Source organism: Fusarium musae, chromosome 10 (genome assembly GCF_019915245.1).
Source record: "Fusarium musae strain F31 chromosome 10, whole genome shotgun sequence".
Lineage (NCBI taxonomy): Eukaryota > Fungi > Ascomycota > Sordariomycetes > Hypocreales > Nectriaceae > Fusarium > Fusarium musae.
This window is the reverse complement of record NC_058396.1, coordinates 887,887-901,423: the sequence shown is the minus strand read 5'-3', so window position 1 is coordinate 901,423 and position 13,537 is coordinate 887,887. Positions and strand designations below refer to the sequence as shown.

Sequence of the window (13,537 nt, the reverse complement as noted above, 5' to 3'; positions counted from 1 at the left end):
ATGCAGAGTCCGTCGGTTTCAAGCTGTATATCTTCATGGATGTCTATGCTTCTGGCGATGCCTGCTACCATGGTGGCAAGTCGGTATGTGGAACGACCTTTCCGACTTACCGCTGATATTGGCTGACAGTTCTAGTGCCATGGTCCATCCGACTACCAGTGGATCTGGGACACCTACAAAGGAAGTTCAGCCTACTATCAAGTCAAAGGCCGTCCTCTCATCAGCACATTCCCGTCTGGTGGTTTGCACAACGAAACCTGGATCAAATGGAAGAAAGGACTCGCCGACGGCATGTTCTTCATGCCCAACTTTGACGAAACTGACGGATACTATGATTCAGCTGATGGATGGTGGTCGTACTGGGGCCCCATTGTCGATGGCATCTTTAGTTGTGAGTCTGCCTGGCCCGAACGCAAAGGCTTGGGTGGCAAGTATGCAGGAGACGTATCGATCGATGTCCCTGTTCTTGCCGGTGCCCACAAACACGAAAAATTCTACATGATGGGTCTCAGTCCGCTGCAGTACAAGAATGCTTATGGAGCGCACGTTTATCGACAGGGAGACCTGAACCTGCCGAAGCGTATGGTCAACATCCTCAACATGGATCCCCAGCCCGACTATGTTCAGTTTCAGACGTGGAATGATGGCCCTGAAGCGCATTACGTTGGAAACCTCTGGACTGAGCAAAACAATGACACCGAACCGTACTTCTATGCCAACCAGGAAACCTGGGATCATAAAGGCTGGCAACCTCTTGTCTCGTCTTTCGTCAACGCTTACAAGACTGGTCAGTCAGCTTCTCAGATGACGCCGATGAACGGCGATGTTCTCGTTGGTGCTGCGTGGTATCGAACCGAGCTTTCAGATGTGAAATGTCCCTACGACGGCAACGATGCTTACTACAGCAAGCCAGACGGATGGGATGATGATGTCAACTATCTCTACTACGCTATCATCCTCAATCCATCCTACGGATCGGGATACAAGGTAACCGTTTCTGGAACCACGGAGCACACAGCCCCTCTGAACCCTGGTATGAACTACGGCTATGGCGCTGGAGAGGTTCAAACCGGCGCTCAACGCATCACAGTCAAGGACCCCAGTGGTAACGTTGTTTATACTGCGACCGGCGGAATGTGCGTTAGCGATGGCTGTCCCAACTACATCTACAATGGTAACTATCAGGTTCTGCCATTCAAGAAGGGTAATGCCGATCCAGTTTGCAACCAATGGCCTGGTATGGATCACAGCGCTTGCAGTTATGGCACTTGTCACGCTAGTGGCGATGGCGGCGATAACGGAGAGGGTGATGACTTCAAGCATGTTACCTGTACCAACCCTGGAGTTACTGATGCCTCCAAAGATTCAAAGTTTCGCTGGGACTCTGTGTATGCAGACCAGGCATGGAAGTAGGGTGTTGATCAATGGAATGCCAATCCGTTCCCTGGCGGCTTGAACTTTACAGAGCAGGTTTGTAGTAGCTGTCGCGACCCAATTGTGATACATGACTAACACTCTTTGATAGTTCAGCAACCTTTTCCATGGCCCAGAGGGCATCGACTGCGGTACTATCGAGAACGGCAACCCCTGCGGCTCCAATGTTGTGCAATGCAACGACGTCACGCATCCGGGAGCCTATTTCGCCATCAACTCTATGGAGTCCATCTACCGCGTATGCACAATTCATTGGTATTCACCACGTTGAAAGCTTAAGCTGATCACTTGCAGGTTCACTTCAACCTTTGGGACGCGCTCGACAGGGCCCAGAACGACATCAATGCTCAAGTCGGAGAGCTCTCCAGCACCTTTGCGCCTGTCAAATCAAGCGATTTCTCAGTCAAACTCCTTCTTGACATCATTGGTCTTGGATTCTCCCTCGCGGTATCCCCGATGTGGAATTTAGGTTAGTACCGGTCGATTGCATGAGTCGCATTATGATGGGCTAACCATGTGTAGCTCTGAAGGGTATGCCGTACTTCAAAGCCAATCCCAACATATTGGCTACTGTCAAGGATTGGGTGAACCCGATGGTAACAAACAGCATTACTATTGCGAAAGACACCCTGAAAGAGTAAGTGGCTACGTCTGCTACCAGCGCTTCCGGGACACATTGACTAAAGCCTTGCAGTGACAGTGCCCTTAGTGCCGAGAACTCCATCTCTACTAGGCTCAGCGGTAGGTACCGATGTCATTCAGCTCCCTAATGCTTTACTAATAAGTAACTATTCGATAGCAATCGTTACAATCTGGCAAGCTGAGATCGTCTCGATGAATGAGCAGCTTTTCAACGGTTCTAAGGAAAACACTGATCTACTCTTCACCGCTATTACCGACGGCCAGATGCTCGAAACGAAGCACAAAGATCTTGGTGTCGATTCTATCCAAGCCCTGGTCTCAAAGGCGCTCTTTGCGGAACTGGTTCCACTCGCTTGGCAGCTATCATCTTCCGAACTTGGCCCAGTGTACGTTAACACTCTGCGGTATTACGACTTTTCACTGACCGCGCTTGCAGTGTCATCGATTCTGAGCAAGGCTGTGGAGATAAGCCCATTGTGAAGCACATGAACTCCAAGAACTACGATTTATCTGGGGTCTGTGTCGGTTCTAAGATGTACTACTTGATCGGGTGCACAGGGAAAGCTCGAACCTGCGACGAGTCCCATGGAAGCTTCAATCCTGGTTGCACCGACAACTTCTTCAGTCCTCTGCCAGGACTCGATGATCTGACCGGATCAGAAACAGCTTTTGGTGGATTGACCAAGGAAGATATCGTGAACGGGTAAGTGGAACTCATATTCGAAACCGTTAGGTTTATGTTGAATCATCCACTGATACTTGGTAACAGAGCTGTAAACAGCTTTGTTGGTAACGGAAATGCCAACGGCTGGTCTATGCTTGATCCCTCCAACACAGTTGATGGTATGGATCTAGTCTCTGAGTACAATGTCACGGCCCCAGGAGTTGTTATGTTACCAATCTGCACCGCATCCGAGGCCTTTTCGAATTGGTTCTCCTTTACTAATGGAAAGCCTAAGTCAACTAACTACCCATGTAATTGAGCAGGGCAAACGGCACGGCAATAGGCCAGATCCATAAGTTCGTCGTGGCCCCTCTTACCTTTCTTTCGTTTCACTCAAAGAGGAGTGATATGACACATTATGTTCATAAAACCTTTTATTAGACCTTTGGCTGCTCAGCTACACTTAAGCTCAGGCATATCAAGCCTAGAATAATGAATGCATTATTTTGTTGTAGATTAAGCTATAGCTGAAGTTCTTCTAAAAGTGACTCTAAAGCGATGCGTATCCCAAAACGGTCTGTATACGAGGCATGGATGATGGTTGGATACTTGTCATGTTGAAGGATCATGTAGCTCATTGACAGCCAATGAGGCTGGTTTTCTTCCTGAGCCTATGTCAGAAAATATCCATAATCTAGCGATTTTCGAATAGCGTCTCCAGCGAAAAGCATGAAACCGTACAACTGAGTCTGATGATATAGCAATAAATCATGAGATTGAACTAAAGCCTCAGCGATTATAAGTTGCATTGACGAATATCCTGAGATGCGTAGGTCTAATATCCTCGCTAGAATAGATGCACCTCACCTATATAGCCAAGGTAGTTCCGATGTGTTGCCAAAATGTTGTCACAACTCTATTGACTGATTGATCAAAAAAGCGGCCGATGAAATCCTCATTATTCCCTTGAAAATATACTCCTGTCCTTCGTTTTGGGTATCCTTGGTACCCGCTTCTCTTCGATACTGGCAAAGTTGTAAATGGCGCAGTCGTTGTCTCTCCTCGGCTGCATGCATGGTTTCCAATCCATGCTCAGGGAGTGGATGGTGTTCAAGATCCTCGATTGCCGGGAAGTGGCCGAGACCCTTCTGGAGAAGTCGAGTATCATCCAAGAAAATCCACGCTCGTTGTCTAAATATCATGCGTAGCGTGTACCATGACAAAACGCTCCCTTGGTTGAGATTCCAAATGCCTCCAACGAACAATCTCTGCACTAAGAGAGCTCTCGGCGATCCATCGCGACGATTGACTGTTGGTTTCCAGAATGTTTCGAAGAAGGGGAAGCGGTAGTGGTCAAGGGACAGATACTGCGATCTCTCCGCATGTGAAATTATGGTATAAAACCAGCTCCGCATATCTTCGGGCTGTGCTTTGTTTGCAAACCGTACTAGGTCTCCGAGTAGATCAAAGCCGAGGACTGCTAAATAAATAACATATTCCCGAATGCATTTTGATGGTAGCTTCATATCATCAAAGGCTAATAATGGGCTGAAATAAAGATTATCTGGGTATAACAGGCGTGCTGGGTTGGCGGGCGTATCTTGTAAAGTACTGGAAGCATGGCTGGTTGAGCAACGTGTAGATGCTGTGAAGAGGGCCCCATATACAGCAGTGACATAATCAGAAACGCAAGAAAGTGCTTCGCGCTCGCCGTTGGTGAGTTCCTTAAATGCTTTCTCACACATATCACTATGTTCGTTGTCGTCTGTCAGCAAAGCCACTTTAGGTGACTGAATCTTGTAGTACATGTCGTATTTGATGAATGCCCAGATAAGGTGATGACGTTCTGATGGTGTGAGATCATCTAAAGTGACATGTCTTGGACTAAAGCTGTGCTCCTTGTAGTAGAGCCCTCTACTTGGGTCGCCGATCTGAGGAAGACAGAGATAGGCTTGAGGTGGGTTTGAGGAAGTGGCTTTGCTGATGTAGTCTTCCACAAACATACTCATGGAGCACAAGAGTTTACAAAGCTTGGCAATGGCAGCCTGATCCTTTTCTTCAAAAGGATCAGGGAGCGACTTTGAGTTCCACTGCCTGATGATGTATTTCATGACATGATTGTCAGGTTGTTTGTTGGATAGCTCCAGATAAAGAAGGCCCAATGTGTCCTGTAGGAGGTCTTCGTGCCGATCACCGGCGAGTAGGTTGACAACATATTGCCGTCTTATAGTTGTTTTGGACACCCTGTATTGAGAAAGCATGATTGGAGATGCTTGCACCAGTCGAAAGATTGTAGATGTAGACGTGAAGTGAGAGAAGATTCGGATCCTGAGCTCAGGAGGAAGTTTAGAAAAGCAGTCCATTTTCGGTAGTGTTTATGGGCAGCACGGACGATCCTTCTGGTAAGAAATTGTGACAAGAGGGAATCAGAGGTCTTGTTTATAGAGCTTGGAATTATACTTCGTAGGGTTGGACTTCATGTTCCTCTGCGAATCTTAATTTGACCACGGAACCTTAATGTTTTGCGCCCCAATAATGGGTTGAGTTTCGTGCGAGTAAACTCCAGGTATAATCAGCATTAGCCTTTGTAGTCAAATTGGATTTCCTTGCTGACTTTCCACGAATGGAAACAGCAGCAAGGTCTGAGACACTAGCTATGTAGTCGGTGACAAGAGTCCCACCTGGCGTGGGACTCACGACGTAGGATTTGTTCATAAAACCCTATCGGAATGAGGACCAAGTATATGCGAGTTATGTGGGCAACCAAGGCTCCGATGTAAATCTCGACTAATTGCATAATGTAAGGATATTTCACATTGCCTCCAAGTTTCTTAACGACAGCCCCTTGTTCTTGATGACCATGAGATCGATTTTGCTAGGATTTGACAAGTTCGTCGAAGTCAATGTGGGCCCCTGCGGAGCTGAATCTACCAGGTTCCACCTGTAACTGTTCACCATGGCTTAGATCTCAAGATCATAAAGAATAGGCGACACGTGGAGAAAGCTTCTGATAGTCTTCTGACCACCTGAAAAGACCCGTGTCGGCACGAGTATGTGATGAAGAGCTCTTTCTTCCGTCTTTCTTACCGACGGTTGCAATGCGTGGGGAGTCCATACGGTCCTTGGGATGTTCCATCTGAGGTTTTCGTCCTTGGCATCCAGTGATGGACTATGCCTGCGACGCTGAGAGGGTTCGCCACTTTCTCCTCATAGTGAGGGCGACGAGTATTTTGCCCGTATGTGCTTATTGGTATCCTTTACCTTTGTGCGATGGGGGCTGAAGCCTGTTTTAAAACCCTAAACCTACGCCAGCCACTTTCTCCAACTCCTAGAAGAAGTGTTTCTAGTGTTACTTTGTTGACCGGGGTTATATTGAGCGTAATAATTGGTATTTGTCCTACGTTTGGCTCATCCTCTGAAACTTCTTGATAATCATCATGAGCCTCAATAGCCTCATGGACTCCCCAATATCCAAATTTTTAGGACAGATCTTTGCTATGGTGACTCATTTGAGTAAGAAAAGCAGGCACGTAAATTTGATGAGCGTCGGAACTTGATATGATTACCTATCTTATTGTCTATAGGAACATTCCTCAGCCTTTAAGCCTATGTATATGAAATCGACACCGATTTCTGACCTTGAACGTCCCGCGAACGCGATATCTCTCAGCAACACTGACCATGTTAATCCTTTCTCTTCTCGATCTTAGGTAGGCCAAGCCAGATTACGAACAGAACAGCCAGAATGGCGAGAATAATTGGCTGAAGAACCTGCACTCCCTTGGCTTGCGCAATCGCGCCAACTGCAAAGGGCAGCACAGCCGCACCACTTCCGCCAAACGCAGCTGCGAAGCCAATTGCGCTGACGTGGAGATGTCGCGGAAGAAGCATTGTAAGTGCAACAATAACACAAGGAAACATGGGTCCCAGGAAGAAGCCCTGCAAGGAAACTGCCACGGCTGAGACGTGGAATTGCGGGACGAGCCAGAAGATGAGCTGCAGGCCCATGGTGATAGGAATGAAGATCATGAGAGACAGCTTGACACCGATCTTGGGAATTACCATGCCCAAAACTAGGCGACCGACAGTGATGCCCAGCCAAAAGCCGACGGCGGTCATTCCAGCATCGAAAGGGTCAGCGTTACGAACGCGCAACATGAATTGCACGACCCAGCCGCCGAGAGCGACTTCGGTACCAACATAGCCGAGTAGGAAGAAGGCACAAAGCCAAACAACGCGAGCATGAGGCTTGACGAAGAGGGCGGCTCGCGTGCCTTCGTTGCGAGTGCCCTCAGTATGAACAGCCTCACGATACTTCTGAGCTGTCTTGGGCCAGAAGGAGTAGGTGAGAGTTGCGGTCTCAAGAACAGCCATACCCAGCTAAAACAATAATCAGTCACCTTGTATAAGAAGATTGATGTTGAGAACTTACAAGCACATAGTAAAAGTCATACCAGCCAAGGTTGGCCTGGGTGATCATGCTAGTCGCAATAAGAGGGCTAACAGTTCCTCCAAGCCCATAGCTGGCATGCATAAAACCCAGTAACTCATTAGACCTCGCCAAATTGCCAATGTACGAGTTCCAAGCAGCAAGTCCAATTCCATTACCCAGACCAGCAAGGACATAGGCCAGGACGAGGACAGGATAAGGCGGATGCTGCGATAAGATAAGATATGTCAAGGCGTGGCAGCCTCCGCACATGAAAGCGATCCATCGCTGACCGATGTTCATGTGAAGATAGTTGTTGACGGCAGCCGAGACGATGAAGCCGACGAACGGTGAGAGAAAGATGAGCGAGACAACGAGGTAAGAGAGCTCGTAGTAGGTCTCCAGATAAGGGATCAAAGCTCCGTATGCTGCGTCGTTGGCGCCTGAGACGAAAAGACTCCAATAGACAGCGCCGACTCGAAAGGCATTGCCAATGGGTTCATTCCACTTCTCGACAACAAGAGTGGCCCTTGGGGGTGCGGCCTCATCGCCTGAGCCAGTGAAATTGTCGTGCTCGTCCTCCTGGTCATTGCGCGACCCAAGCCGACGCCCCGTTGTTGATAGAACCGGGTTTGGCTGCTTCGGCGTTGCACCGGCCTCGTGAGTGAGGCTGAGAGTCTCGAGCTCAAGAGCCTGGGTTGGATAAGATCTTGATGTCGCCATCGTGAATTGAACTGAGTCGAATTGGATTGACACCTCAGGCTTTTGAGGTTGACAATCGAAAGGATCAATTGATGAGCCGAGAATTTGCTCGTAGGGCGCATAAAAAAATCTTCTTGACTCATCGGCGAGAAATGGCGGGGGACCACAGTACGCTAACTCGGTGGGGATGTTTATCGCGGCCAAGATGTGGCGAACTCGGGATTCACAGCACCGAGGGGCTTCTGAAGGTAACAAAAAGGTGTTCTACTAAATTGGCAATGTCGCGCGACAGGACAGCATTCTATGGATCTATACACTCCGTAGTAACTCCATTGATACCCCAAGCCATAAGTACAGCCTTGGTCATACAGTTCTATTCGCTACTGAATAAGGAAATTCCTTTGGAAACTTTGGTGCCACAACCACCGAATGTCCACCGTCAAACACTGAAGGGATTCCATGCCCTGGGCTCATCAGATTGAGCAACCACATAACTAATAAAATGCAAATAACCCTGATTTTGGGTGCTGAGAGGCCGGAGAAACCCGGAATCTTCTCCAACCAAACCCAAAAAGAAGATCCGCTGAACTTCTCATCTTCTGTGCCTTGATGCATGATCATCTTGACGATGTATGCTGTAGAACCAGCGACCGCGTGACTGATCCATAGGAAAATTGGCAGAATGATCACCAGAGTCCTCCATCGATCTCTCATGAGTGATCCATCGCCAACCAGACCATCGACAATGAGAACACCCTCGGTATCGGCCGCGAGGAGGATGTGAAACTGGAGGATGTAGGTTTCCAACGAGCAACGGCCTAGCCAAGCCATAGCTTTGGAGTGATAATTTCGAACAGGACCCGAGACGTTTCGCATGGCAATGAAACCCAGGATTGGCACAAGTGATACGTACGGATGCCATGTCGAGTACGCAGCCATGCGAAGACCTGAGGTCGCGAAGAAATAATGTGTCGTGGCGAAGAAGCCAGCCAGAGCAAGTGCTACACGAAGTCCTAGGTGAACAGGCTTCTTCAAGTGCCGGTTGACAACGGCTGTCAGCATACCAACGTAGACGATGAGCATGTCGAGTGTGACGCGGCGATGCCATTCCTTATAATTCCACTGGACCTTGAAAACAGTGTTGAGAATCTCAAAGGCCCAACGCGTAAGAGGCGTACCCATGAATATCATCGATACAAAGAGACAAGACATGCATATCTTGGCCAGCATAACCTGCAAATCGCCGTTGTATCTTGGTCTAGTCGCCACTGTCGCGTAAACGACGAGGAACCAGAACGACAAGAGAGATGGGAAGTAGTAGAACACGTAGTCTGTATCCATGAAGTACGCGAGACAGCAGCTCAGTATGTTGAGGCGAAGTAACATGGCCGCGACACGGTTGAATGAGAAGTCGTTCTTGTTCAGGAAGTAAAGCGTATGTCCGTAGCCCGTTTGGAAAAGATATGCCGCAACGCATACTCGGATGAGAACGTAGGTTGAGCCACCCTGAGCACCAGTCCAGTGATAGATAAGAATGAAGACCTGTATCCATCCTTTCCACTCATCGGTCTGATCTCGTGAGAGGAATGGTTGGTCTGCATCTTTTATATCCACTGACAGATCCTCCGGGACAGGCGATTTGATACGTCGAATAGTGGCCAACATGATTGCAATGTAGGCAATGCAAAGCGCGACAAAGTCTTTGAGTTGCCAAAGCTTGCTTCCCTTTGCCATCATCTGTGTGCGGTCAGCGTAGTAGCACATCAGAAGTGCTAATACGAGACATCCGGCTTGCATGTTGAGTAGCTTAAAGCGAGGCTGGTCGGGACTTCGATCGGCACACATATCCAAGATCTCGCAAATGATGCAAGCAGCCAGGTACACGATACCAAATGCTACCACGGAAAGCTGCACCATTGGCTTGACGCCATAATCGGTGCAGCATGTCCGTGAATAGGGATATGGCTTCATGCGGTCCAGCTTCGCATTGCATCGCATGTTCAGAAGAATGTTGGCTCGAAGCTCTGCGACGTGAAACTTGACGTGAAAGCCGGTGCGGAGGGGATCGCGCCAGACCTTGTCTTGACCCTCGACAACGTTGGCGATAGACCAAACGAACGGGATGTTGAAGTCATCCTCCTTTTCCAGAAGCCAGTCCTGCATCTCGATGACTTCTTCTGCTCGGCGACCTCTGTCAATAACCATTTTTGTATCATTACCCAGATATCGCGGCCCAGCGGGCGGTGCGTAGAAGATCTGGTTTCCAATACCATCTCGTGGATCCATTGGTACGCTGAACCAATCTTCATGTGGTGTATTGTCACCAATGAATTTGTCGACTTTTGATAGATGATCCTGATATGCCGAGAAACGATCGTCCCAGGGATCAAGGGCAGTAGACCCGATACCTCTATAGTGGGGATGGGTATACCATGCGCCAGCAGATATGTAGATCAAGGCTGGGCCTTTTTGGTCTTCAATTGCTGGAATCTTTGTCTTTTCTTCTGCATAAGTTTCCAGATGGCTGACGAACTGCTCGCGACCTGGAACACCATGCGATGAGATATAGACGTTTGCAACACGTTCTATCCTCTGGCCGTGATATGTCATGTTGAAGGATGTTGTCTTGCTGAACAACTGGGCTGCTTCATCTTTTTTGTACTGCATATTATCAAGCTATCATCTTGTCAGCTCAAATCACTTTTTAATGTCTCTTGCGATGGCTTACTAGACTAGCCATGGCAAGACCGAGGTTCTTAGACGTAGAGTCGCCAACGATCACAATTGGACGACCTTCAGTACATCTGCGAATATCTTGCGAGTCATAGTGGTTGAGGATACAGCCATCAGGTTGCCATTGCTTGAATGGATCCCGGTTCCCCTGCTCATCGCGAATGGGGTCAATCCATCGACCTGTTTTCTGCACCGCGCGACAGCGGTAAGGATCATCTCCGGGGAAAAGAGATTTGAACGCCACCAAGGCTAAGAAAAGGCTTGCAAAAACGACGGTTATCAATCTGCTCCATGATTTATTCATCTCGTCGTACGGCTTGCAACAAAATGTCTTTGTTGGTTGCTCATGAGTCGAGCCATCAACCAGGTTTTAAGGATTTAAGGTGAGACTTGTGGCTGGGCCCTCGAACCAGCCGAGAGAACTTGATCGAAGAGGGTCGCGTTGCGCCAAGTGAAAAGGGGATTCAAGTGAATTCCTGCAAAAGCACTTCGTGCTCTAACCTCATTGTGGCCTCGTGCGCAGATCGGAGATAATCGCTCATCAAATTAGCCCTTCATTTCTCCAAGATATTTGGTGACAGGTGCCCAAATACTGAAGATACAGAGTGTTTAATGGTCAACGTCGGAGCTTCTCCCCTGAAGCTAGCGGTAATACAGTAGTGCTAGCTTAGCACTAGCTGAAAAGTCGCTTACAGTGAAAGGAGGTCATCCCTGTCTTGGCGCAACGGGAGGCTTCAGGCTAGAAAACAGCATCTCGATGTCTTGAATGTCACTGTTTCTCTCGCTGGTAAACTCTAAAAGTCTAATCTTTAGGTATAATCTGGCTGGTATGTGATAAAGCTCAAGCTAGGTGGAACTACTACTTGGCAGTGAATCTCCTAAACTCCCTGCTTCCAACCAGTTGATCGCCGTGCTGAAGGCCCAGCAAATGATCACTCACTAGTCTAGAGGTCAGACGGAACAGCATTACAACCTTTCTTGGCGTTTGAAGGTGATATTTGCCTGGCTTGAGAGACAATCCCGACTCTCGTTCTCTGACTTAAAATGCGGGTACGACCTGCGACCGTCGTAAATTTAGAGTATCAGGCATGGCCTGATTTGCATAGTAGGGCATGCCGGTGTTATTACGTGCCAGGCCCTGTACAGCCTGTAAAAGCGCGTCCAGAGAGATGTTTACTGTTGTCAAGGGGGAATGCCTACGTGGGGTTTGAATCTCTATCAAGGTCAGTGCTATGATCTTCAATTCTTCGCCGAAAGTTCAACCCTTCAGTGACAGACACTCTGGTTCTCCAAGTCGCTGAACTTCAGCTAAATGGCGCACAAGTGAGACATTGAAACCATCCTGTGACAATGTACAAGACATGTCGACGTAAATAATAAGCCGTCGCGTCAACACAGGGAGATCAGTTGAGGGGAATTCAATGTTAGTGTTCAGAAACTCGGAGAATAAAAAAAAGCCTCATACAAACTTTATAGCTTAATTCTACGGGCTAGAGAAAAAACAGTATGGCCAGAGAAGGGAGGCGTCTAATAGCGGTATGAGCTTATTTTGAATCACCAGGGAAGAAGGGCATTTGAGACATCAACAACCCGCGACACGTAAGCCCTTTTCCACTATTTATCAGTTCAATAAGCCATTCAAATATCCTCAGCAAAGTCAAAAGGCTTGGCGGAGCAAGATGGTCTTGAAGAGAGCGCGTATCAGCCATCTTGCTCGTGATTAAGGTTGAGATGTCTCAGAAGTAAATGGCGTCAAGACATGTTATTCGTCACATGTCTCTCCCGAAGCCCATATTCAACACAAAAATTAAACTTCAGTGGCCTCGGGGGGGAAATATATAAGACTAGCTTATACTAAAATCCACCGATCTACCACTAAATCCAGTCTTGTGTTTTATTTTCCCCCTTGGAGTGGCTAGATGTATATTTACGTACGTGAGGTCTAACATGATTCAGGATACGCGGCATGGACGCCAATCCAGTCGAGAAACACTCGACAAATCTCGGCCGTAGCAAACCCACTTCCATGGTAACCAGTGCCGTCAAAAGAATTCCCCCGAGAAAATGAGCCAAATTGATAAGTGCTGGAGAAGTTGAAGTTGAGGAATCGCTGCTAGATAAGTCCGCCACCAATCTCAGCGGCGAAATCAATGGTAGCATCTGTGGATTAGTTCCGGAGGCTGCTGGAGTTGATGGAATTTGCACTTGTTTGGGGTTTGATTATTGGAAGGGCGTGCTAACAAATCTACAGTGATGCCATTGGCGGGGCTGGCGTCTGCTCCAGTAGTCCTGAACGCTATTGTCGGTGTTATCGATCGCAGCCTCGAATGATTCAGTGGTTATCTCAGTAACTTATGCGATGGTGGTATCAATCGCGAGTATCTTCGTCACTGAAGTCGTTCATTACTGACAGTGACAAGAATTATTGCACTGCCTATCTCAGTGATAACCGAGGAATGAATCTCGCTGCTGCAAAAGCTCGGCTTGCATGGCAACGCACTAACTCCAACTAGAAGCAAGCCAACAAGAAATCCCAAGTCATATGGCTGATTTTAAAACATGTGATGATTTCCCAGATCATCCAATAAGCCTGATATACACTCTAAGGAACATCTCGGCCCGGTCATCAGCTGTTGGTCGCATCGTGTTCTATTTCTCCTGCATCCGGGACCTGGAAACTGTCGAATTAATGGATCACTTACCTCTGTTGAGCCGCTTGATTACCTCCGTGCAGGAAGTTTCACAAGTGACGCGAGGCTCTAACTTAGATGTTGACTGTCGTAAGTCTTCATTGACGACAACAACATGACAACCCGGAGAGGTCATCACGCTAATTGATACTGCAGTTCCTTTCGATTGAATCTTAGCCAAAAGTAAACTCAGCTGTATTGCCCTTTCATAAACAGCAGCTCCCATCCTCCTCTTAAGATGCT

The 13,537-nt window shown here is 48.0% G+C and overlaps 2 protein-coding genes across 2 annotated transcripts; one reads left to right on the top strand and one right to left on the bottom strand.

Annotated features, from left to right (window-relative positions):
• Positions 1-35: 35 nt before the first annotated feature.
• J7337_012450 (uncharacterized protein) lies at positions 36-3,059 on the top strand (the record flags this gene model as incomplete). Its single annotated transcript, XM_044829971.1, has 9 exons — positions 36-83; positions 136-1,388; positions 1,531-1,672; positions 1,729-1,903; positions 1,957-2,071; positions 2,129-2,175; positions 2,234-2,462; positions 2,513-2,779; positions 2,846-3,059. The coding sequence occupies 9 exons, from the start codon at positions 36-38 to the stop codon at positions 3,057-3,059; spliced, it is 2,490 nt and encodes an 829-aa protein (XP_044674887.1).
• A 3,365-nt stretch (positions 3,060-6,424) lies between these two features.
• J7337_012449 (uncharacterized protein) lies at positions 6,425-10,481 on the bottom strand (the record flags this gene model as incomplete). The annotated part of the gene is made up of 3 exons (XM_044829970.1): positions 6,425-7,120; positions 7,173-7,862; positions 8,385-10,481. The coding sequence occupies 3 exons, from the start codon at positions 10,479-10,481 to the stop codon at positions 6,425-6,427; spliced, it is 3,483 nt and encodes a 1,160-aa protein (XP_044674886.1).
• Positions 10,482-13,537: the final 3,056 nt, after the last annotated feature.